At 46.1% G+C, this 26430-nt stretch overlaps 1 protein-coding gene and 1 long non-coding RNA gene across 3 annotated transcripts in view; both read right to left on the bottom strand.

Annotated features, from left to right (window-relative positions):
* Window positions 1–26430, bottom strand: part of LOC309374273 — a 73142-nt gene that overhangs the window by 7234 nt on the left and 39478 nt on the right. The gene's annotated exons all lie outside the window — the stretch shown is intronic.
* Window positions 5706–26430, bottom strand: part of TOP1MT (DNA topoisomerase I mitochondrial) — a 30121-nt gene continuing 9396 nt past the window's right edge. For both annotated transcript variants that reach the window (XM_081918795.1, XM_081918796.1), the window contains 13 exons: window positions 25144–25259; window positions 22535–22656; window positions 20499–20621; window positions 18875–19062; window positions 17002–17146; window positions 16645–16788; window positions 14900–15085; window positions 13348–13416; window positions 11678–11792; window positions 9246–9373; window positions 8318–8412; window positions 6486–6635; window positions 5706–5895 (listed from right to left, as the gene is read on the bottom strand). In XM_081918795.1, the coding sequence (XP_081774921.1) occupies window positions 5793–5895; window positions 6486–6635; window positions 8318–8412; window positions 9246–9373; window positions 11678–11792; window positions 13348–13416; window positions 14900–15085; window positions 16645–16788; window positions 17002–17146; window positions 18875–19062; window positions 20499–20621; window positions 22535–22656; window positions 25144–25259 (1684 nt within the window). In that variant the 3' untranslated portion in view covers window positions 5706–5792. The remainder of the gene's footprint in view (window positions 5896–6485; window positions 6636–8317; window positions 8413–9245; window positions 9374–11677; window positions 11793–13347; window positions 13417–14899; window positions 15086–16644; window positions 16789–17001; window positions 17147–18874; window positions 19063–20498; window positions 20622–22534; window positions 22657–25143; window positions 25260–26430) is intronic.

Raw genomic sequence — 26430 nt, 5'->3', positions numbered from 1 at the left:
TGGGACTGCCCTTGCCTGCTGTGCCCTATACCACCCCCGAATTTGTGGGGATGGGGGCACTAGGCACAAAGCACTCCTGGACGCCGTCCCTGATCCGCGCCACTAGCTGCAAGAACTTCAAAAGAAACAATTTGGATGAAGCGAATGCACATATTTCAAGGAAGAAGGGGAAGTAAAGTCTGCTAACAGAAGAGATCTCTGATAAAACAAGAAGAGTCGAAGGAGCAAGTATAAATCACGAGAAGATACGCCAAGACTCGGTATGGCAAAGGGACTGATGGGGTAGGGGGAAAAAAACCTTACTTTCTTTCTTATATGTGATTAAACAAGGAACCCCCCCCCCAACAAGTCAGAAATGTCGTTTTAAGGACTTAAGCTGTGGATTTAAGGCTGTGTGGAGATAAACTTTCGAACCAAAGTATGTTTTGAGAAGAGCATGGAACGTATAAGGGCTTTGGAATGACGCAGTTAAAAATACCGTCGCCATATTGGGAAGTTCTGTCGGAGGACTTAAGTCTGAGAGGAGAAATAGAGAAATAGAGCTGTTTTTAGATTGTGGGTGAAACTCCTCAGTGGGACTTAAGAACGACAGTTCTGTAATTAATGATGGAAAGAGCGCTGTTATCTATGAAGGCGATGATATTTGGAAACCATCTCAATTCGAGGATTGGAAGAACGGAAAAATTCACACAAGATTATTATTGGTGTTTATCAGCTTAAGGAGACTATCAGAAGAGATCATAAAGAAAAAAGAGAAAATATATGAACAAGAAGTGATGTGGAAACAGCAAGATAAGACTGGATAGAATTATGAACTTTGTTTGGACTGATTTGGACATTAACGCAGTAGCAAGAAGATGATCAGAATCCCCCTTTGGATCTTGAAATATGGATCCCCTCAACAAAATTTAAAATTCGGCTTTGTAATTCGGAATTTATGTGATGTGATTTGATTTGATTTGATTGGCCGGTTAATAAAAATTATTTTTTTTAAAAAAAAGAATGAGGAGCCCGGATAGAGGCTGAGGGCATAACTGGTTCACCTCCAAATCAAAGAGCAAAGGCCTGTGGGTTTTGTCTGCTGCCTCACAACTGACAATGAGGGAACCGGCATGCTGCCCTGGGGAGAGCATGCACAAGTGCGGGGCCACCACTGAAAAGGCCCCTTCTCAGGTTGCCTCTCTGTGCGCTTCCCTCAAAGGCAACATCGTGGAGAAGGGAATTGCTCAGGACCATAATGACCAGGGACCGGTCTCAAGCAGAATCAGGCCCCACTCAGGCTACAGGGCACATTTCTGCTCTTTGCAATGTGTTTGTGTGTCTATGAACTGGGACGCGGGTGGCGCTGTGGGTTAAACCAGAGAGCCTAGGACTTGATGATCAGAAGGTCGGCTGTTCGAATCCCCGCGACGGGGTGAGCTCCCGCTGCTCGGTCCCTGCTCCTACCCACCTAGCAGTTTGAAAGCACACCAAAGTGCAAGTAGATAAATAGGTACCACTCCAGCGGGAAGGTAAACGGCGTTTCCATGCGCTGCTCTGATTCGCCAGAAGCGGCTTAGTTATGCTGGCCACATGACCTGGAAGCTGTATGCCGGCTCCCTCGGCCAATAAAGCGAGATGAGTGCCGCAACCCCAATCGGTCACGACTGGACCTAATGGTCAGGGGTCCCTTTACCTTTACCTTATGAATTAATATAGCTACATGTATTTATTGCATTAATATCTCACCTTTGGCCCTCCAAGTAACTCAACGTGGCACTCACGGTTCTGTTGACATTTCCATTCCATATCCGTTTACATTCCAGCACAGTACATGTGTATAGCTTTTGCTTTTCCCGTTCTCTCTGAGACGACACGAGAGACCTGTTTTTTTGTGTCCTGATTTATGATTAATAAATCTGTAGTTGTAGTATGCTTCCACAAGCCTCACGCCTATTCTGTGCGCGCAACTCTCTCTGCTGATAGCGTGCCCTGGCTTTGAAGCCCTGATCGCTGATTTACGTCAGAGTACGGACTGATGGATAGGGACGGCACAGGTGGGGCTTGCCAGCTGGCCTCCCGGCCCTCTGCATGTCGACAGGTTCTTCCCCTCCCTATTCAGTCCCCACAACAACCTCCCTGCAAGGTAGGTTAGACTGAGAACAAGTGACTGTCCCAAGGTCACCCGGTGACCTTCATGGCCGCAGAATTTACACAGAAGTAGACTTACAACCGAGTTCTCCTAGTTTGTTGCCACTGGCACAGTAGTAAACAGCACTCCCAAATTCCAGCCAATTTTTGGTTCTGTAAATAAAGATCACCTGGTACAAAAAATAAATTCCTCGAAATCTATTGGTTTTTGTCACTGCAGTTTTTTTTCTTCATTCCAGTCAATGTCAACATGTTTGGGTTATTTAAAAAAATGTCCCATGTGTTTTTTCCATTATTATTATTATTATTATTATTATTATTATTATTATTATTACTTTCCATTATTGTTGTGGTTGTTGTTGTTGTTACCTGACTTGCTGGGTTTTTAAATTTAATTTTTACACATAGACCAAGCTTCCTGCTTTTAATTTTCATGCACAACCCCATGAAGGGCTCTAAACTGGGGAGAGAGTTTACTGACACTCAAGGAGATTCGACACCCAAATAAGGCAAAAAGTATTGATGGAAACCAAAGAAATGTAAGATTTTGGAGCAAGTTGCTCCCACCTTTGTTTTCAGTATTCGAAAAACCTGAAGTCCGTCATAGACAAAAATACTCATCTTTTAATGAACAGCTTTCCAGGCAACTTAACATCAAACAAGCCGTGAACAATCCATCGCCCAAGAACCTGAGTTCCTTGAATGTGACTTTAGAAAATTACTAGACTCCAGAGCACTTTTGAGAAGCTGGAATTGCGTTACAGGCATGTTTGGTTCATGTGTGGCAAAAAGCACCACTTACCATTTTGTATGGAAACAAAACTCCATTTGTAGCACCACACCACTCTCAATTTGTAGGAGGAATACACAAGCAAACTAGAAGTAATATTATCAGGATTGTGGCGTAGTAGTATCATTCTTCCAGTAGAAATCTCTGAACCACCCACTGCGATAACGTTTAAATATTATTATTATTATTATTTAAATAATTTTTATTGAGATTTAAGATCACCCACCAACACCAATAAAACATCAAATCTTATTACATATATCCTACTTTATGCTCCGTAGAGCTGTTGACTTCCGTCCTTCCCTTCCACCAGTTTTCCTATTCCATTCTATAATTCAGTTTCTTTAATTAGATATTACAACATGACATAAGATTTACTTCAATCCTGCCAACGTTTTCAAATTTGTACCGTTCTCACTTATATAAATCAAAAATTTACTCCATTGTTTTTGGTACTTTGTCTCCTCCAGATTGCAAATTCTGTGTGTCAATTTAGCCATCTCAGCGTATTCAACCAGCTTTATCTGCCATTCTCCTATTGTCGGCATCTCCTGTTGCTTCCACTTTAGAGCTATCAGAACTCTAGCTGCTGTTGTTGCCTACAATCTTTGATCAATCTTCTTAATATCTTTTCCCACCAAACCTAGCAAGAATTCTTCCAGCTTTTTGGGAAAGCTATACTTAAACATCTTAACGTCGAAATATTATTTAAGAGTTCTTTGCATGGATAAACTTCCACTCCAGACTGACAGCACTAATCTTTGAAATCACCCTGTTCCCTCCAACCCCAATTTCATGGCTAATGTTGTGCCTGCAAACAGGAATTTACTGAACAAGGATGCCTTCTTAAATCAAAGCACAATGATTACACTGAAATTGAACCAAGTGCTGTAGGTTTGTCAGTACATAGTGTAAACCAAAGGGTGTGATTTCAAGTGACAGCCACCAAATGCTCTGGCAGGTAATGGTGGCGTTTTCCCAAATTTTTCATAAACGTAACTTCTCCTGCCTTCTGGTGCAGTAGGTGGCGATTTGGGCATTTCTTCCTGTGGGTTTTGAAGGAAATTTGTTGTTTCGAAGGACTCTCCTGTCTGCTCTCCATCTTTGCCCAACCGCCTAGAATCTTTTGACTACAGATAGAGTTGCTCACTTCAATGAATGCCCTAACACATGGGTAGGCAAACTAAGGCCCAGGGGCCGGATCCGGCCCAATCGCCTTCTAAATCCAGCCCATGGACTGTCCGGGAATCAGTGTGTTTTTGCCTGAGTAGAATGTGTGCTTTTATTTAAAATGCATCTCTGGGTTATTTGTGGGGCACAGGAATTCGTTCATATTTTTTCCCCAAAATATAGTCCGGCCCCCCACTAGGTCTGAGGGACAGTGGACCGGCCCCCTGCTGAAAAAGTTTGCTGACCCCTGCCCTAACAGGACCCAGGAGCTTTCAAAACACAGCCAGAGATTCCCAAACTTGCAAAATTTGTGAAGCAAGGCATGGGATGAAGAGTGTCTCTGATATACAGAGGACACAGACTGGATTAGGAAAACCTAACCAATGTTTTCGCCAGAGTCTTCTTTCAGAAAACAGTCCCTGCACTATATCTGGCCAGCTTTAGCGTTCCTTCATTTAAAAAAAGGGGGGTAGGCTATGCACCCTTTAAAAAGGTCGGAGATGTGAGGCTGCTTGTGACTCCCACATTCAGAACCCCCCAAATTTATTGCAACACCCACAACCACAGTCTAAGCAAAATGGTAAAAACACACTTTTACTCTGGGCTCTTGCAATGACCTGACCATCTCATAAAGTCAGGCAAAATACAGGTGAAACTCGAAAAATTAGAATATTGTGGAAAAGTTCATTTATTTCAGTAATTCAACTTAAAAGGTGAAACTAATATATGAGATAGACTCATGACATGCAAAGCGAGATATGTCAAGCCTTTATTTGTTATAATCATGATGACTGAGAAACCATTTAAAGGCTCAGGAACCCATTGCAGGGGTTATGGGTTGAATAGCTACTGCACCTTTTCACAATATTCTAATTTTCTGAGATTGTTAATTTGGGTTTTTCATCAGCTGTATGCCATAATCATCACAATTATAACAAAGGCTTGACATATTTTCCTTTGCATGTCATGAGTCCCTCTCATATATTAGTTTCACCTTTTAAGATGAATTACTGAAATAAATGAACTTTTCCACGATATTCTAATTTTTCGAGTTTCACCTGTACAATGGCTAGCGATACCTCTACTGTATCAAAGCATGAATTGGCTTAAATCATAATGGCTTCCCTCTAATAACCCTGGGATTATTATTATTATTTTCCATGTTTACAGACACACCTCATCCCCACTGCAGAACTGTACAGTCAAACCTCGGACCCCGAACGCCTCTGTTTCAGAATGTTTTGGCTCCCGAATGCCAAAACCCCGAAAGTAAATGCTCCGGTTTTCAAACGTTTTTCAGAAGCCAAACATCCAACATGGCTTCGGCTGAGTGCAGGAAGCTCCTGCAACCAATCGGAAGCCAAGCCTCAGTTGTCGAACATTTCGGAAGCCGAATGAGCTTCCAGAGCAGATTACGTTTGACAACCGAGGCTCGACTGGATCTGCTAAGGTCTTTTGAGGAGCAGAGGGAGCCACGAGTGGGGGAAATAAGTTTAAATCTGATCTGCAGAAAGGACCAAAGACCGCCTTGTTGCAGACAGAGAGCCCCCAAGAAGAGACTGGCAATTTGGCTCCCCATCTTCGACCTTTTTGCACAAAACACAGGCACCACGCCTTCCTTTAGAGATGTATTTTTTGCTTGCAAAAGAAAAGAAAAACGGGGTCACAACGAAGGCACGAAAATGAGGTAGCCGGGATCTCCTCAGAATACAAAATCTTCGTCTGCCATATCTATCGCCCACGCAAACTTTTCCCTCTGGGTCTTGTTAAAAATCTTCTCAATGGGAACGCAGAACCTTTTACACCTGTGGGCAAAAAAAGCATGTCAGGGCACCTTTTTGGTATCAAAGCCGGGCTTCTTGGGCTTTGGGTTCAGGTCTCACGCAACCCCCTGCTTTGAAAACAGCTGCAGTGGTTGGAAGTTAATTTCCAGGCCCAATTCAAGATGCTTGTATGGGTGTTTGAAGCACCAAATAACTCAGGTCCCGAATAACTGAAGGGCCGCCTCCTTCCCTACAGACCCTCTCAGGTGCCGAGATCGGGAGAGGGGGCCCTCTTGGTAGTTCCTCCACCCTCAGAGACTCAGAGGGTGGTGGCCCAGGGGGACAGGGCCTTCTCTGTGGTGGCCCCTAAGCTGTGCAACTCCCTCCCCACAGCTTCTGGAGGATGCTGAAGATGCACCTCTTTGCCCTGGCCTTTGGAATGTATGTTTTCAGGACCCTGTGTCCGTAAGCTGTTCCAAACAGTTTTTAATACTGCATTTTAATTGTTGCAACCTGAACCCTGGGACTTTAGGGCGGAGGGCAGGCAAATCCTAGCAATCATGACCGGGCTTCCGCTTTTGCACCAAACACACAGCAGGCCCGTCCGTCCTTCCCCAGGCACGTCAACCCACCAGGCCACACTGATGCGCGGGTCCAGGTAATTCAGCTTGGAGGTGCCCAGAGCGATCTGCTTGTTCTCCTCTTTGTCCGTGGCTTGCAGGACCAGCTTCTCCAGCTGCTCTTCCAACTTCTCCACGTGCTTCTGCTTCTTTTCTAAAGCGCTGGTTCGGAAGAGAGGCACCGCTTCACGTGAGAACGCAACAGCGACCGACAAAGCGAGCCGCTAGTCCTCATGGTTCGCTACCAGAATAGCTTGGCAGGTTTCCTTATTAATATTCTGACTGTGCCCTCTGTCCCTGTAGTCCAGGCATAGGCAAATTCGGCCCTCCAGCTGTTTGGGGACTACAGTTCCCATCATCCCTGACCACTGGTCCTGTTAGCTAGGGGTGATGGGAGTTGTAGTTCCAAAACAGCTGGAGGGCCGAGTTTGCCTATGCCTGCTATAGTCTAAGATTTCAGGCTGCTTGTCTGTTTATTTATTTAACAAAACTTAAAGGTAAAGGGACCCCTGACCATTAGGTCCAGTCGTGGCCGACTCTTGGATTGCGGCGCTTATCTTGCTTTACTGGCCGAGGGAGCCGGCATACAGCTTCCGGGTCATGTGGCCAGGATGACTAAGCCGCTTCTGGTGAAGCAGAGCAGCGCATGGAAACGCCGTTTACCTTCCTGACGGAGCGATACCTATTTATCTACTTGCACTTTGAGGTCCTTTCAAACTGCTAGGTTGGCAGGAGCAGGGACCGAGAAACGGGAGCTCACCCCATCGTGGGGATTCGAACCGCTGACCTTCTGATCAGCAAGCCCTGGGCTCTGTGGTTTAACCCACAGCGCCACCCACGTCCCACTAACAAAACTTATATACAGCTTAATTGTAAAAACAAACTGCCACCGCCACCGCAAAGTAATTTACAAAAATAAAATACCTCTCTAATTTTAAAAGGCCTGTGAAATTAGGACATGGCACGAGGTTTGTAACATTTTGCACAGCAAGCTTGGCTGGCAGCCAATTTAGGATAGATGAAAAGGAGTGGGGTGGTATTCATAAAACACAGGCTTAATTTCTGGAATTCAATCTGCTGAGTTGTGGCAGTGAGCGCTGGCTTAGACGAAGCAGGAAAGGTCCACTAACAACCATGAAGGCCATAAAAAACCTCCAGCGTCAGGGGCAGTATACCTGCTGGGAAGCAACAGAAGGGGAGAGGGCGGTGGCTGCCTTCGTAACCTGCTTGCTGGTTTCCTGGAGGCATTTGGTTGGCAGGGCACTGGACCAAAAGAGACCATTGGTCTGATCCAGAATCCTGGCTCTCCTTTTGTTCTGTTTTTCTTTTGTTTTGTTTTTCGTTCAGCCCGGACACTGAGGTCCAGCGCCGAGGGCCTTCTGGCGGTTCCCTCGCTGTGAGAAGCCAAGTTACAGGGAACCCGGCAGAGGGCCTTCTCGATGGTGGCACCTGCCCTGTGAAACGCCCTCCCACCAGATGTCAAAGAGAAAAATAACTACCAAACTTTTAGAAGCCATCTGAAGGCAGCCCTGTTTAAGGAAGTGTTTAATGTTTAAAAGGTTGTTGTATTTTAGTGTGGCTGGAGAAACCCAGCCAGATGGGTGGGGTATAAACAATAAATTATTATTATTATTATTATTATTATTATTATTATTATTATTATTATTATTATGGGAGAGACAACTCTAGCATATAACGCTTTGCCAAGGTTACCCTGTGAGCACCTGCATATGGGAAAAACCACCATCTTGAATTAGTTCCCCGCATGCCAGTTCTATGACAAACCTCCTAACAAGTTAATTGAAAGGATAACCCAGGACGCAAAAGGAACTGGCTTCACTCACGCTTTAGATTTCACATCCCTTTTACTTCTGCAATCTGCCTTCGCCTTCTTGAGCTCCAGCTTTGCATCACACAACTGGTCCCTTTTGACGTTGATCTGGAACGGCAAAAAGCACGGTGGGTCCAGGTCTTGACTTTCTAGGCAAGCGTGGATGGGCTAGAAGTTCTCTGCATTCCTGTCTTGCATCCAGCTTAACTGTCTGGCCAGAGTGGTGCATGCTCTGGTTATCTCCTGCTTGGATTACTGCAATGTACTCGACGTGGGGCCTGCCTTTGAAGGTGACTCAGAAACTACAACTAATCCAGAATGTGGCAGCTAGACTGGTGACTGGGAGCGGCTGCCGAGACCATATAACACCGGTCTTGAAAGACCTACACTGGTTCCCAGTACGTTTCAGAGCACAATTCAAAGTGTTGGTGCTGACCTTTAAAGCCCTAAACGGCCTCGGTCCAGTAGACCTGAAGGAGTGGCCAGATGCACGGAGTATAAATAAATTATTATTATTATTATTATTATTATTATTATTATTATTATTATTATTAACTACTCAGCTGTTCAGCCCCAACAGTAGGGCAGTATATAAATTCAAATTCAAATTCTTATTTATCACATGTGTGTTTGCTGCCCTGGGTCCCCTTAAGGAGGAAGGCTGGGTTATAAACTTAATAACACTAATTGCACCAACAACCACCTGTTTTTGGTTCTGCTAGCTGTTAATTCCCTTTTTTAGGGAAGTTTTAAATGTGTGACATTCTAATGTATTTTTAATCTTTGTTGGAAGCTGCCCAGAGTGGCTGGGGAAACCCAGCCAGATGGGCAGGGTACAAATAAATTATTATTATTATTATTATTATTATTATTATTATTATTATTATTATTATTATAGATAAGCCCTTGGATTGTCTCAGCGCCCCCCTCTGCTGGGTTACCTTAGCCTGGAGGTTTTGCATGGACTTCTCGAAGGTTTTTGGAGTTGCCCGCTGGTGGTTGCAAAGGATGGCGACTGCGCGGTTGGCTCGGTTGTAGGAGAGGAGCTTGGCAGACACATTGTCGTCCTCTGTCAGGAACCAAAAGGAAAGTCTGAGGTCGGCATTTGTGTAGGTGAATCTGTGTTTCTGTAGGGACTCGGGTGGCGCTGTGGGTTAAACCACAGAGCCTAGGGCTTGCCGATCAGAAGGTCGCAGTTCGAATCCCCACAACGGGGTGAGCTCCCGTTGCTCAGTCCCTGCTCCTGCCAACCTAGCAGTACGAAAGCACGTCAGAGTGCAAGTAGATAAATAGGTACCACTCCGGTGGGAAGGTAAACGGTGTTTCCGTGTGCTGCTCTGGTTCGCCAGAAGCAGCTTAATCCTGCTGGCCACATGACCTGGAAGCTGTACGCCAGCTCCCTCGGCCAGTAAAGCGAGATGAGCGCCGCAACCCCAGAGTTGTCCGTGACTGGACCTAATGGTCAGGGGTCCATTTAACCTTTATCTGTGTGTCTGACATGGGGCTATCAGAAGCCAGCACTATCGCACCAGGCACCAGCCTCATTGCAAATGCAAGAATTCATAGGAACACAGGATTTTTTCTGATAAGACCGGTAGCCCCTTCAATGCCAACACTGACTTGCAGCTACAAGGTGCAACCTTCCCCATCTATGCCAGGGGCTCTCCCAGTTTCTGACAACAGACCCCACCCTCTTGCGCCTCTGAATACCAGTAGATTGTAGGGCTGGGCAATATATTGACATATCGTCCCAAACTGGTTTCAAGTCCATATCGCGATAACGTTTTCTAAACATCTGACCTGGCAATATATTGCAAATCGTGATGTGTGTGTGTGTGGTGTGCAAAAATTGCAACGTAGGGAAAACCATGAAGCCAGCCAATACCTCGGCATGGCTCCATCCTTATTTCAGACCTCGTGATGTATCACAATGTTTAGCTGGTGATATATCACGATGCTGAAAACCAGGTATCACCTAGTCACTAGGGATCGTAAGATCTCTCCCCTTGTGGCCTTCACAGAGGATAAATTTCTCAAGATCTCCTAGTCACAATAGCTACATTCTGCCCTGACTGTTGGAGTAGGAATGTTCCTGAAGGCTAGATCCTGGAAACACAAGCGGGGGGAGTGATCTTGTGCTCAAACCCTGCTTGGGGGCTTCCCAGAGATATCTGCTTGGTCACGGTGAGGACAGGAGAATGGATCCGATAGGACCTTGGCTTGATCCTGCAGCCAGACCCTTCTTACATTCTCCTAAACTTGAACACCACCAAAATTCAAGAGTGATTTGACGTTGCATCAGTGGCGTAGCGTGGGTTGTCAGCACCCGGGGCAAGGCAAGTAATTTGCGCCCCCTAACTCCTAACCTGCCGCCGCTGCCAGCTGCTTCTTGCTGCTGCCTGGTCTGGTCTGGTGTGGTTCTCTCCCGCGCTCAGCGCTGCGCTGGGCGGCCGCTGCACTGTCCCTCCCCCAGATAGTCCCTCGCTCTCTCTCCGCACCGCATGCCTGGCACCCACCCCCTCCACAGTGGGCGGCGACCCGGCGGCTCGGATCGGATTCGCACAGCCAGCACTGCAGTGAGAGAGAGTGAGTGAGCCAGGTAGGGGCAGAGAGCTGCGAGCGCGGGCACGCCCCCCAGATGTTGCGCCCGGTGCAGCCGGCCCCCCCTGCCCCCCCACGCTACGCCACTGCGTTGCATTCCCCATTTGGAACAGGAGCACATCTCCCTCCCATCTCAAAAATGTGTGTACAGCGGTACCTCGGGTTACGAACTTAATTCGTTCTGGAGGTCCATTCTTAACCTGAAACAGTTCTTAACCTGAAGCACCACTTTAGCTAATGGGGCCTGCCGCACAATTTCTGTTCACATCTTGGGGCAAAGTTCTCAATCTGAGATACTACTTCTGGGTTAGCATAGTTTGTAACCCAAAGCGTTTGTAACCCGAAGCGTTTGAAACCCGAGGTACCACTGTATTAGTATTTACAGTCATACCTTGGGTTACAGCCGCTTCAGGTTGCGTTTTTTCAGGTTACGGACCGCCGAAAACCGGAAGTACAGCAACAGGTTGCTTCTGGGTTTCGGGGGTCACGCATGCGCAGAAGCGCTAAATTGCGCTTTGCACATGTGCAGAAGCGCCGAATTGCAACCCGTGCGTGCGCAGATGCGGGGTGTGAACACTGCGGGTTGCGAATGTGCATCCTGCACGGATCACATTCGCAACCCGAGCATGCACTGTATTCTGGACGACCCAGCCAGACAGGTGGGGTATTATTATGACCGCTACTAACTACTGCTATTCTAGAGACCCTGCAAAGACTTGCTGGAATTAAATCCAGCCTCTGCAGCAGAAAAGTTTGCCCTGAGCCTGTTTACCATTTGTCAGGGCATCCAGTTGCTCCTGCAGGGTGATGGAGGCATTGTAGGTCCTGAAGACCTTGGCTGTCAAACCTTCCATCAGGTCCTGGAGATGTTTGTTCAGGGTTGAGGTCTGGAAAGGAAAGGAAAGGAAGTTAGTTAGCTAGTTGATTGATTGATTGATTGATTGATTGATTGATTGATTGACAAAGTAATAATCATAAATAAATAAGAATAAAAACGTGCTGGCCAAAAGTCCAGAGGTAGCATTATTATCAATTTACGATGGGTGTGGAAGGTTCGCAGGCTATGAAGGTCTCGCTCCCAAATTTATTGACAGCCGCACGAATTATTATAATCCAGGAAGTGGAAGGGGCAAGAAGAATATAAGAATGGAAGAATGGTAGAAAGAGGTTTGGGATATAGCTATTAACGATAAATTAACATGTGCCATTAAGGTAAGATGGGGAATACGCAGGAGAAATTATTTTGAGGAGATAATGGAGGGTGTCTGTAGAATTTGTACTGTTGAAAACAGAAAGGGGTTAAACCATCGCAAGGGGTGTTGAAATTTTGGGAGGTTGGATGGTTAGAACGGAATAGTCTCAGTGGTGAGGTGCCCTTTTTTATTCAGAAGTTTAGGGGGAAAAGACAGGGGAACTCCACTTAAGGAACTCACAGCAGTGGAAATGGGGTTGTTGCTAAGTCAGGCATCCCCAAACTCAGCCCTCCAGCTGTTTTGAGACTACAATTCCCATCATCCCTGACCACTGGTCCTGTTAGCTAGGGATGATGGGAGTTGTAGTCCCAAAACAGCTGGAGGGCCGAGTTTGGAGGTGCCTGTCCTAAGTGATGACTCATTTATGTGCTGGTCAAACCCAGGCTTACTTAGCTTAATAATAATAGAATTGTAGAGTTTGAAGGGGCTCTGAGCATCATTCAGTCCAACCCACTGCAATGCAGGAATCTCATCAAAAGCATCCCTGACAGTTGGCCCTCCAACCTCTGCTTAAAAACCTCCAAGGAAGGAGAGCCTGCCATCTCTCGTAGGAGTCCATTCCACCGTCGAACAGTTCTTACTGTCAGAAATACTATTATAATAATTTATCACTTGTAGACAGCATCTTAAAAAGCAGAGACATCACCTTGCCAACAAAGGTCCGCATAGTTCAAGCTATGGTTTTCCCAGCAGTGATGTATGGAAGTGAGAGCTGGACCATAAAGAAGGCTGATCGCCAAAGAATGGATGCTTTTGAATTATGGTGCTGGAGGAGACTCTTGAGAGTCCCATGGACTGCAAGAAGATCAAACCTCTCCATTCTGAAGGAAATCAGCCCTGAGTGCCTACTGGAAGGACAGATCCTGAAGCTGAGGCCAGAGCATGCCAGGCACTCCTGTCTTCCACTGCCTCCCGCTGTTTGGTCAAACTCATGCTGGTTGCTTCGAGAACACTGTCCCACCATCTCGTCCTCTGTCGTCCCCTTCTCCTTGTGCTCTCCATGTTTCCCAACATCAGGGTCTTTTCCAGGGAGTCTTCTCTTCTCATGAGGTGGCCAAAGTCTTGGAGCCTCAGCTTCAGGATCTGTCTAGGTTTGTCATTGCTTTTCTCCCTCTGCTATTGCCTGGAGAATTTGGGCATTCAAAAATACACAGGATCAAAACATCCGTGAAGGTGAGCTCAAACTTACAGACAGCCTGTCGAAAAGATCGTCCCCAGGTCCTTTGTTCTCCATGAACAGCTGCAAATTCTTGAATACCTGCAATGATCAAGAAGAAAATTCTGAGAGCAAGGTCAGCTCAGGAGAACGGCAGGAGTAAGTAAAGCTCACAAGTAAAGGCTGGCAAGAAGGATAAAAGCCAAACATACCATTGCGGGAGATCACTGGAGCTTTACCTCATTTACAAATTATCCAGAAGCCCAAAGGCCAGTTCCAAAGGTTGATACTAACTCGTGGATCATTTAATAAGGGCATTATTTATAGATGTAAACTGATTTTTTAAAAAAAGGTTTTATTCAGGATTTTCTTTTGTTACAAAACAAGCAAATAAACAAGGAAAAGCACATATAGCATCTCTCTTATAAGCTATGGGGTATGTAGAGGAATAAGGGACATGGTGGCGCTGTGGGTTAAACCACAGAGCCTAGGACTTGCCGGTCAGAAGGTCGGTGGTTCAAATCCCCGCGACGGGGTGAGCTCCCGTTTCTCGGTCCCTGCTCCTGCCAACCTAGCAGTTCAAAAGCACATCAAAGTGCAAGTAGATAAATAGGGACCGCTCCGGCGGGAAGGTAAACAGCGTTTCCATGCACTGCTCTGGTTCGCCAGAAGTGGCTTAGTCCTGCTGGCCACATGACCCGGAAGCTGTGCACCGGCTCCCTCGGCCAATAAAGCGAGATGAGCACCGCAACTCCAGAGTCGGCCACGACTGGACCTAATGGTCAGGGGTCCCTTTACCTTTTCTATGTAGAGGAATACAGGTTTTTTTGTGTCCTTCAGGGAAATTTAAAGAACAAAAATAAAATTATTATAAAAAAAAAAAGAGGACGGGCTTTCTGGGAACACTGTTATAGAAACAGCTCCAAACGCCTCAAAGGAAAGTCAAATTCACAAACCCCAAACATGAGCAAGACAACTCTCTGTCATTTTCACTGCTGGGAAGCTGCAAAGAGCTGGGCTTTTAAGGAGATAACTTTCAGCATCTGTATTACAGGTGATTTTAGATGTTGTAACTGCTTTATCTATTTTATCACCAGGCTATCTCTAAGTATGCTTTTTATTATTATTTTTTATCATTGACGTTCTGTAGTGTGCTTTTAATGTTATAAACTGCCCTGGGATCTACTGATAAAGCGTGGTATATAAATTCACATTCAAATTCTTATCTATCGCCTGTGTGTTTGCTGCCCTTGGTCCCCTTCAGGAGGAAGGCTGAGTTATAAACTTAATTAATACTAATTGCAGCAACCACCATCTATTTTTGGCTCAGCCAGCTGCTAATTCCCTGTTCAGGGAAGTTTTTAATGTGTGACATTTAAATGTATTTTTAATCTTTGTTGGAAGCTGCCCAGAGTGGCCAGATGGATGGGGTACAAGTAATAATTTTATTATTATTATTATTATTATTATTATTATTATTATTATTATTATTATTATGTTCTGTTGCAGGGGGAGAATGGTGCCCACCGACCCAATGGTGCCCTGCCTGCATCCCTCCTCTCCAGCGACGCTGCCTCTCTCTCACCTGCTTCTCCACAGGCACCAGATTGTAGTAGCGAATGCAGTCCTTGCCCAGGAAGTCAAACTCCACCACGTTCTCCTTGCCGCCCATCCGAGGGTGAAGCCGCAGGTGCTCAACGCGGAGGGAGCAGCAGCCCACCGTATCCGCCGTCTCCCCTTCCTCCTTTTCATTCCCCGCTCTCAGGGCCAGCTGGGGAGGGACACAATAATAATTTATAGTAACAATTTATTATTTATACCCCACCCAACTGGCTGAGTTTCCCCAGCCACTCTGGGTGGCTCCCAATCGAGTGTTAAAAACAATGCAGCATTAAATATTAAAAGCTTCCCTAAACAGGGCCGCCTTTTGTCTTTTAAAAGTAAAATAGTTGTTTATTTCCTTGACATCTGATGGGAGGGCATTCCACAGGGCGGGCGCCACCACCGAGAAGGCCCTCTGCCTGGTTCCCTGTAACCTCGCTTCTTGCAGGGAGGGAACCACCAGAAGGCCCTCGGCCCTGGATCTCAGAGCCATGGGGGGAGCGGGCGCAGTCAGAGGCAGGCTCTCTCCAAAACACTGCTTCTATCTTGCATTGCAGGGGGGGCAGATGGGTGACCCCCTAAGGAACCCCTTCCAACGCCACCGTTGCAGCTGAGAGGCCAGAAACCTCTGGTGCTTCCCCTCCTCACTCCTTTAGACCCCATGTCAGGGACTGGACTGAGGAGGAATCGTGGGGACCACCCCCTTTCTTCCTGCACCTTCCCGAGAAGAGGACACTGTAGATTCAAAACAAAGCAGCAGTTTGCAGAAAGTCATAGTTCAGAGGCTACAGAGAGGAGAAGCTGGGAAGTATTAGGAGAGCAGCAGGAAGAAGACGTACCAGCGGAGATAGCCGACACTCAGTGTCTCCAGAAAACATTCCTGACCCCGCCCCTCTCCCAAAACCAGGTGTGCAAAACCAGGCGTGCAAACCCAAAACCAGGTAGTGGGGCTGCCCTTGAGACTGACCCAGAAACTCTACCCGCTGCCTCCCCCCAGCTATAGGGCGGCTGAGTGGGATGAGGCAGGCAGACTCCGGAGGCCACGCCCCTGCAGGCAGCTGGCCCCGCCCCCGGGCTCAGGACACATGTGCCGCCCCGTGCGTCCAATCGGCTTGCTCCGCCACTGGGTGATGCTAATGCTCTTGAGACAGGCGGGTGCTAACAGTAGCAGCCAACAGTGCATGGCTGCCGCTCGGCAGAATCTGTGCTCTCCAGGCGGCGACTGTCCGAAACGGACAGCGAGATGGGAGAAGCAGAGGCAGGTTCCTACCCTAGCAGGGCCACAGCTCAGTTAGGGCCCTGAGCTCCACTGCATGTGTTCTGCATGCAGAAGGTCATGCAGAAGGACCAATCCCAAGAAGCTATTCCAGGCAAGGCTTGGAGAGACACCCTGTCAGAAATCCTAGAAATCTGGCTCCGAGGGCCTTCTGGAAATTCCCTAACTGCAAGAAGCGAGGTTACAGGAAACCAGGCAGAGGGCCTTCTTAGTGGTGGCTCCCGCCCTGTGGAATACCCTCCCATCAGATGTCAAGGAAATAAATAACTGCCTGACTTTTACAAGACATCTGAAGGCAGTTCTGTTTAGGGAAGCTTTGAATGTTTGAAGTTTTATCGTGTTTTTAATATCATTATTATTTATTTTTATTATTATTATTACTACTACTAGAAAGGAATATTCGCAACCGGCTTTAAGAGCAATATTCCCCTGCCCCGGAAAGCAGCCCTTACCTTGTCGATGAAATAAAGGGCCACGGACCTCTGCCGCTTCTTCATCTCCTTCGATTTCCAGTCCGTTCGGTACTGAGCACGAATCTTGCCCACTACCCCTTTCAAGCAGCGAGCAATTTCGTATTTCTGCCAGTCCTTCTCCCCCTGGGAAGAGAAGCAGAACCGGATACAAGTCTATACTTCCGGATTTTGCATCATGCGAATGCGCAGAAGCGCTCTGCGCACCACACACGTGCGTAAAGGCGGCACCTCCAGTTAAGGACTTTTCAGGTTAGGTACGGACCCCCGGAACGAATTTAATTCGTATCCGGAGGGTCCACTGTACTCCTGAAGGGACCGCCTGCCTCCATGCCTCACCTTCAGCTTGGAACTGGGGTTCAACATAATGTACTTTATGGCCCCATTAATGTTTTCCGTCCACGAAGCCAGCCAGGTCACGCTATTGTCACACCGAACTTCCTTCCACTTGTGCCCAGGAGGGGGTTTCGGGATCTTGGAACCCCTGGACAAAAAAAGGAGAGGGAAGAGGAGGGGGGAAAGGTTAAGATATCAGAAAGTAGAACAGGAGACATCACAATCTGGATGGTGAAAATGTGTGTTTCATTCATATAAGCGACCAACAACTGAGTTCTCTACACTGCTTTTACAGGGAATCGGAAATCAGGGTGGATATAAATCAAAGATTTTTTTTTATTTAAATCAGATTTTTAAAAAAAAACCAGGGTGTTTTTTTTTATTTAAATTGGATTTTGAAAATAAAATGCTTTCGGAGGAAAAACCTTTCTAAATATAGCTTTCTATTTAAGATACATTGCAGTCCAAAGACTATTCATCAGCAAATGAGGATTTCTTTTAAGTTTTTCATGTGTGCTTAAAACTCAGTCTAAGTTGTTGTTTTTTTATTTAAAAAAATATGTTTAACCACATCAGTTAACAGACACGGATACATATGTTATTGTTTTAGCTAAATAAATTGTTTAAATTGTTATTAAGGGAATTGTTATTTTTCTCCTTCCGATAAAGGAGGCGGGAAGCCAAAGTTGTCGACCGTTTTTTGGGGGGGGTCGCTCACCTGTAAAAATGACGCAGAGGAAAAGGGAATATTTGACGCTGCAGAGTAATAGACCAATGGAATCATAGAATCATAGAGTTGGAAGAGACCACAAGGGCCATCGAGTCCAACCCCCTGCCAAGCAGGAAACACCATCAGAGCACTCCTGACATATGGTTGTCAAGCCTCTGCTTAAAGACCTCCAAAGAAGGAGACTCCACCACACTCCTTGGCAGCAAATTCCACTGTCAAACAGCTCTTACTGTCAGGAAGTTCTTCCTAATGTTTAGGTGGAATCTTCTTTCTTGTCGTTTGGATCCATTGCTCCGTGTCCGCTTCTCTGGAGCAGCAGAAAACAACCTTTCTCCCTCCTCTATGTGACATCCTTTTATATATTTGAACATGGCTATCATATCACCCCTTAACCTCCTCTTCTCCAGGCTAAACATGCCCAGCTCCCTTAGCCGTTCCTCATAAGGCATCGTTTCCAGGCCTTTGACCATTTTGGTTGCCCTCCTCTGGACACGTTCCAGTTTGTCAGTGTCCTTCTTGAACTGTGGTGCCCAGAACTGGACACAGTACTCCAGGTGAGGTCTCACCAGAGCAGAATACAGTGGCACTATTACTTCCCTTGATCTAGATGCTATACTCCTGTTGATGCAGTCCAGAATTGCATTGGCTTTTTTAGCTGCCGCATCACACTGTTGGCTCATGTCAAGTTTGTGGTCAACCAAGACTCCTAGATCCTTTTCACATGTGCTGCTGGAGGGGGGGAGGGCGGGAACTTTCGCTCCATTGCTTTTCACTGCTGGCAATCGAGGGGTGTCCCCCCCCCCAAATTTGGCTCCCGGGTGCCTTGCACCCCTTGCACCCCCAGGTAATGATGGCCCTGGTTCCACAGGGCGGGTGCCACTACTGAGAAGGCCCTTATAAAAACAGATGAAACCACTGAGAGTGGGACACAGGGGGTTGGACTATGTCTATGGGTCTAAGTCTCCTTAGGTATTCCCTTTATTTAATTTCTTCCCTGACTTTCACCAGGGCAGGTTCCAGCAATAAATTTAAAAAATGCAATATTGAAAGAAGTTTGAAACAGGCCTCTATCTTTGCTCCTCAAGAGATGAACCCCACCCCCATAGAAGCCCCACAGAGTCGCCCTTCTATGACCCAGGTACCCACTTGCTACAGTTTATGATGACATCTTCGGGCATTATCCTCTTCTTGACCCTCCCCATCTTCGGGTGGTCCCCACGGCCTCGGAAAAGACCCGGCGGCTCCGTCTTGAAGTTGCCAATCTTCTCCCGGTGCCCGTCAATCGTGCAGTAACCGTATTCCTCTTGTATTCTTTCTGCTTCCTTTTTCAATTTCTGGGTTTTAAAAAAAAGGGCAAAAGCAATAAGACTGAGAGGTAAATTAATGTGCGGAACCAGGTGTTATTCCGATAGTTTTAAGTCAGGCTTTGATAAGGGTAGAGGAAGATTGGGGGGTATAAATAATAACATTATTATTATTATTATTATTATTATTATTATTATTATTATTATTACTACTACTACTACTACTACAGACTGTCCCCACGTTCTGGGGGTAGACTAACTGTACAGCCTTCAAGTGTTTGCTAAGCCTAGCCCATGTTGAACGTATGTGCAATAGCCTGACCTTCAAGATTATTCATTTTGATTTCAATTAGTTAGAAAGAGTTAATAAACAGCTTTATCGCAGAGGTATCTAAGCAGTGCACATGATCAAACTGCAGACAACACAGAGGCATTAAAAGCATGTACAGTGGTACCTTGGTTCTCAAACGCCTTGGTACTCAAACAACTTGGAACCCAAACACTGCAAACCCAGAAGTAAGTGTTCTGGTTTGCCAAACTGCTCCGTTTTGAAGGTTATGCTTCCGTTGTGAGTGTTATGCTGAGGTCTGTCTGTTTTTGCTATTTATTCTGCATTTTGTTTTTGCAGCTCTTTTTTTTGTGACTGTGTAGAAACCCAGTCCAGCTACTGATGGATTGATTGTGTGACTGCAGTACACTGTTTATTGCAGCCTTTCTCAACCTGTGGGTCCCCAGATATTGTTGAACTACAACTCCCATCACCCCTAGCTAGCAAGGCCAGAGCTCAGGGATGATGGGAGTTGTAGTCCAAAAACATCTGGGGACCCACAGGTCGAGAACTGCTGGTTTATTGCTTTCATTTTATGGATCAATGGTCTTGTTAGATAGTAAAATTCATCTTAAATTGCTGTCTTAGGGGTTGTTTTTAAAAGTCTGGAACGGATCAATCCATTTTGCTTTACTTTCTATGGGAAAGCACGCCTTGGTTTTGGAACGCTTTGGTTTTGGAACGGACTTCTGGAACGGATTAAGTTTGAGAACCAAGGTACCACTGTACACATAAAATAAATTATGGTTTAAACGCAGATCGAAGTTTTAAAACAACTATAAGTAACTAAATTATATATCTGGGTAGGCTTCCTGAAATACAAAATCCATACAGGCAGCCTGTCCAATGTCAAGAGGCAGGGAGTTCCAAATGCTGCCACAGTAAAAGATCAACTCCTGAAAATGGACATTTTGAGGCACTTGCAAAAGTTCCACTGATCAAAGTGGTTGAATTATTATTATTATTATTATTATTATTATTATTATTATTATTATTATTATTAATAAAGTGAGTAGTTGAATAGGTGCATTTGGGGCAAAGTGTTCCCTTAAGTTAGGTGGAAATCACAAATCTAGGATTGCAGTTCAGTGGCCAAAGAGGCCTTGGGTTTTATCAGCCAGCAGGGGTGCATCTGAACCTGTTTTTCCTCCTTTGGCAGAGCTTTCTGAGCCTCCTGTCTCTCCACGAAATAATCGTGAATCTCTCTGAAGTCGCATTTGTCCAGCTGCTTGATCTTCTTCCTCTCCTCCGACGTCATCTGCTACAGGAAAGCAAGGAGGCAGAGGTTTCAGTTCTAAAGCTGCCTCTCACACCAAGAAATAAAGAACATGAGCCATGTGATTCTTGTCAATAACCCCTGCTTTCACCCAACAGAGAACCCCAATTAGCTGCGTCCCGCAGATTCATGTGTCTTAGGGACGCAGGTGGCGCTGTGCTCTAAACCACGGAACCTCTTGGGCTTGCCGATCGGAAAGTTGGCGGTTCGAGTCCCCACAATGGAGTGAGCTCCCGTTGCTCTGTCCCAGCTCCTGCCAACCTAGCAGTTCAAAAGCACACCAGTGCAAGTAGATAAATAGGTACTGCTGTGGTGGGAAGGTAAATGGCGTTTCCATGCGCTCTGGCATCCGTCACAGTGTTCCGTTGCACCAGAAGAGGTTTAGTCCTGCTGGCCACATGACCCGGAAAGCTGCCTGTGGACAAACGCCGGCTCCCTCGGCCTGAAAGCAAGATGAGCACCGCAATCCCATAGTTATATCTGACTGGACTTAACTGTCCAGGGATCCTTTACCTTTTTTTACCTTTACCTAGGCCAGGAACACCCAAAATGGCTGGTAGTGGCTCTTCAGTGGAGCCTCCAAGTTGGAGATAGTCTACCTCCAAGTACCAGTTGAGGCGGATGAACCACAAGGCCCTGCTCACCACCCTCATCCCCTTGCCTGCCTGATTCCCAGAGGAACTGGACCGAATACTGCCAGAAACACAATACTTTGCTCTGAGCCATCAAAATTGCAATTATTTTCTTATGCATCTGAGGGACGTCTCAAGGCCGGCAGGAAATTAGCCTGATACAACGACGACAACAAAAAATGTGTCTAGAATGTCAGTAAAATGCAAGTACGGTCATACCTCAGGTTAAAGACGCTTTGGGTTAAATCTTTTCAGGTTGTGTCCCTCAGCGACCCAGAAGTAACGGAATGGGTTACTTCCGGGTTTCGCCGCACGGGCATGCGCAGACGCTCAAAATGACGTAACGTGCATACACAGAAGCAGAGAATCGCGACCCGCAGACGCAGGTTGCGTTCCTCTCAGGTTGCGAACGGGGCTCCAGAACAGATCCTGTTCGCAACCAGAGGTACCACTGTACAGTCATACTTCATGTTACGTTTGCTTCTTGTTACGTTTTTTCAGGTTGCGTCCTACGGCGACCCGGAAGTACTGGAAAGGGTTATTTCCGAGTTTCGCTGCTCGCGCATGTGCAGTAGCGCTAAATCGCACTTCGTGCATGCGCACAAGCACCAAATCACGCTGCGCACCTGCACAGATATGGCACTTCAGGTTGCGGGCTTTTCATGTTGCGAATGGGTCCTGTTTGCAACCAGAGGTACCACTGTATATGGTCCCAGGACTTTCCAAGTTCCTGGGACCTTCCTGTCATGTGCTCATTTCTGATTGTTGCTGTTACTTATTTAATGTTTGATTTTACATAGTCGTAGAATGCAATGCAGGAAGAGCAGCTAAATCTATTTGATTCCAGCTATGAATTACTTCATGTAAAGCATCTTAAAGCAATTTAGCAATAAAAACGATTCAACATCAACAAATGATTACAAGCAATTGCACAGATACAAAGGATTAAAAATGATTACAAAGGTAAAACAGATTTCAAATCCAATATAGATAGACTGAGATAAAGATCTCCACTTAAAAGGCTTGTTGAGCCCTCTTGGACATTTTTGGGTCATAACTGACCTACTGTGGGGCAGTTGCCAGGAGCACAAAAAGCTGCCCACTGGCCCATTGAGCCTAGTTCTCTCTACACTGACTGGCAGCATCTTCCCAGGGTTCCAGCTGCCAGCCTCACCTGGACTGATCCTGGGTCTTTCTGCACACAAGGGAGATGTTCGGCCACTGAGCCACGCCCTCCCCCCTCCCCAGGAAGCCACAGGCAAATACCTCTGTCCAGTCACAGAAAAAATTCTTCTTGAAAATCGCCTTTCTTGTGTAGTCGTGATCGAGCATCTTCGCATAGAACGTGGCTATCTCCTCCGTCGCCGGGCTGAGTTTCATAGGCTTGCCTGGGAAGAACAACAGTGGCCCGGCAGGAAGAAACAAAACTGTTTTAGCCATTTTGCGTTCCGCTTTTGAGTTGTAAAATGGTCGATTACTTTTTTTGTCCTAGAGACAAAAACAATCTCTAAGCAAAGTAGATACGTAATGCATTCTAAGTAATGCACAGATAAAAACCAGCAAATTTTCAAAGCAAATGCGGACAACTAAATAACATGTTTGGGAAGGCTTGCTAAAATAATTTTTTAAAAAAGGTTTCCCATAGGTGCTTGAAACAGTGACGCAAGGGCAGCCTGCCTAACATCACTCTAGCCCAATGGCTGCCATTAATTTGATTTTGAATTGATTTTAAAATGAATTGATTTTAGAATGCTGTGCTACTTTTATTGTTGTTAGCCGCTCTGAGCCCAGCTTCAGCTGGGGAGGGCAGGATATAAATAAATTTATTATTATTATTATTATTATTATTATTATTATTATTATTATTATTATCAAGAGGCAGGGATTTCCAAAGGACAGGTGTTGCCATGCTAAAAGAGGCTTCTGAAGAGCATCTGTTAGGACCAAATCTGCTTTTGGACTAATCCAGCAGACTCTTCTTATGTTTCTATGACCCCCTGCAGATGTGGTTAACTGTTCAGACTGAAAAACCTTTACCAAAAACTAAGTTTGTTTTAGTTGACCTTTGCCCAAGACAGTTAAGTTGTGGGCGAACATATCAGACGACACAGCGATTCTTCAAACAGCTCTTGTTTATTCAGAGGCCAGAACAGAACTGAACTGAAGAGCTCAGTCAGCCTGCTTATATAGAGCTCCAGAACAATGTAACTGTTGCCATTTTCTAAAACTATCCAATCACTGAACGTCACTTTTCGATCCTTCATTTGCATAACTATCTACAGTATCCCCCTGCTGGCCCAGGGTGAGAACTTCAGTGCATAACAAAGACCTTGCCATCCAACCATTGCCTGTTTCCTTCACCAACCAGTCCAGCACAGAGGGTTGGCTATGCCAGTAAATAAAGGCCCTTTCAGTCTAGGGTGAGGGGTTTTTTGGGATGGTTGGGGCATTGCAGGTACAGTCTGAAACATACTATTGATGAAATCATTCTTGGTGGATTTATACTGGACTGTCCACACATCATTCTGTTTTGCTCTGCAACGATTCCACCATATTACTGCATTATTGCCGCCTGGTGGGGGGCATCTTGCGCTATGACACAACCAAAGCGCGACAAAAAATACCCTGACCCGGAACATTTATTGGAACCAAAAGTTGCAGGATTTCAGCAGGGAGCTCTAGGTTGCGCACTGATTGAAAAGGAAGCAGTATCCCAAAACTCTTGCACTGATTGCATATAACCGCCCCATTATCATCAAGAGCACAAACCGTCACGACTGCACAATAAAAAGGACATCTAGATAAAGGTAAAGGGACCCCTGACCATTAGGTCCAGTCGTGGCTGCAGCGCTCATCTCGCTTTACTGGCCGAGGGAGCCGGCGTACAGCTTCCGGGTCATGTGGCCAGCATGACCAAGCCGCTTCTGGCGAAGCAGAGCAGTGCACGGAAACGCCGTTTACCTTCCCGCCAGAGCGGTACCTATTTATCTACTTGCACTTTGACGTGCTTTCGAACTGCTAGGTTGGCAGGAGCAGGGAATGAGCAATGGGAGCTCACCCCGTCGTGGGGATTCAAACCGCCGACCTTCTGATCGGCAAGTCCTAGGCTCTGTGGTTTAACCCACAGTGACACCCGCGTCCCTAAATTCCAGAGCTTAAGGGTTGCTTAGTGCAGATGGGAACAAATATATCCAACTTGGTGAACTTGGAGGTCAAAGGAGGAGCATCTGATCGCTGGCAGGTTTTCTCTTACTCTCCTCCTTTTCAAGCCACAGGCTACAGCCTGTCAGGAGTTCAGCCTACACTCGAGTAGGACCCTGGCAGAGACACATTCCCAACTGGCATGTTCTCTCCCTCCTGGTCGATTGTTCGGGAGCTTCAAAAGCTTTCTTCTGTCCGAACATCACAGCGACCGATGCAAACCGGCACCGACACACTTAGGGATCCGCAGAGTTTGTGCATCATGTGTGACAGACCTCAGCAACTCAGCATTTTGGCTAATCTACTTTATTTACGTATAAACACACACGGAGCACTGCAACATGGCTCCCTCTCTCTCTAGCATCAGACAGCAAAGGGGGAAAAAACCAAAGGACAACAGTCCCACGTCACGGAACACAGTGACACAAACATCCTGTCTCCATCACTTCCCACTCTGTGGAGTCAAAACGTATACAGTCATGTGAAAGACAACAACCCCATGACTGCAATCACGGAGCAGGAATTCTAACACAGCCATACGGTCACACCAATCCTGGTTGGTTGTTCTCCCATCTCTTTCTCTCATCCCAGCCCGTCGCCACTCAGGGCGACTTGAGGGAAGCCACAGACTTTGCAGCCCATTCCATACAAACCGAAGGAAAGACTATACCCACCGTTGTAATAGAAGCTGACTCCCCGCGGCAGCCGTTCGTAGGGCGGCGCAAAGTACGGTCCCCTGTGCTCCAGCTGCTGCCACTTCACGCCGTTCGCATGCTGCTCCTCTTCCCACCTGGCGAGAGCAAAAGAGGACAAAGAACCAAGGGTGACATTTCCCCTTTCTACTCAAAGTTAACTCGGACGGCTTTGTTTCTTGTATTTGAAAATCCGTTTACTATTATTATTTATTTATTTTGGGGAACGATGCCAGAGTTAAGCTCAGCCCAGGCTTTCCTACAGACGGGTGGACTCATTATTTTATTTTATCTCCAAATTTCAAGGGCCCATTCTCACAGAGCCATCATTTGAGACTGCAGGCTATTATTACGGACCCATTACAGTGGTACCTCGGGTTAAGTACTTAATTCGTTCCGGAGGTCTGTTCTTAACCTGAAACTGTTCTTAACCTGAAGCACCATTTTAGCTAATGGGGCCTCCTGCTGCTGCCGTGCCGCCGGAACACAATTTCTGTTCTCATCCTGAAGCAAAGTTCTTAACCTGAAGCACTATTTCTGGGTTAGCAGAGTCTGTAACCTGAAGCGTATGTAACCTGAAGCGTCTGTAACCCGAGGTACCAGTGTACTCATCTCCAAATAAAACAATGGACCCATTATTTTATTTTCCAAATCTACCACCAAATGTTATTTCTTTCCAAAGTGCCAACGGATGGACCCATTATTTTATTTATCTTTATTTCATTTACACGGATGAAACCATTGTTTTATTTACTCAGGCAATGGAGACCTTGTTTGCAAAATGTGAAATTTACAAAGTTTGCAATGGCTGCCCTGTTACCCATAGCAGGGCCTTCTTTGAGGTGGCGCCCTCTTTCTGGAATGCCCTTGCGGGGGAAGAGCACTTGTCTAGCCTCATCATTAACACTGAAGAGGAATTTTAAAACTCTCCTGGCCACCCAGGCATCTAAGGGCTGAGAGACAATGTCCCTAGTAACCTGGAAGCAATCAACTGTTTATGTCTCTATTTCTCACTGTTTTCAGATGTACGGTACTTTACAGCTTTAGTTAACAGGTTTTATTTTTAATCGTACTGTTTTGCAGCTGCCCAGCGTGTTGCCTTGGACTCCTTTGAGTGGATGCAAAATGAAATTAGACATGGTTGGCCACTGTGAGAATAGGACTGGATTGGCTAAACAAGTAAGATAAAATAAAAGTCAATTATAAAATCTTTGCCCCAACTCCCTCCCCAAGAACAAAGTTTTCTAGGAAACTCCCTCACCCTAAAGG

Source organism: Podarcis melisellensis (assembly GCF_964234715.1).
Source record: "Podarcis melisellensis genome assembly, chromosome: 7".
Taxonomy (NCBI): Eukaryota; Metazoa; Chordata; class Lepidosauria; order Squamata; family Lacertidae; genus Podarcis; species Podarcis melisellensis.
This window is presented reverse-complemented; position numbering and strand designations above follow the sequence as displayed.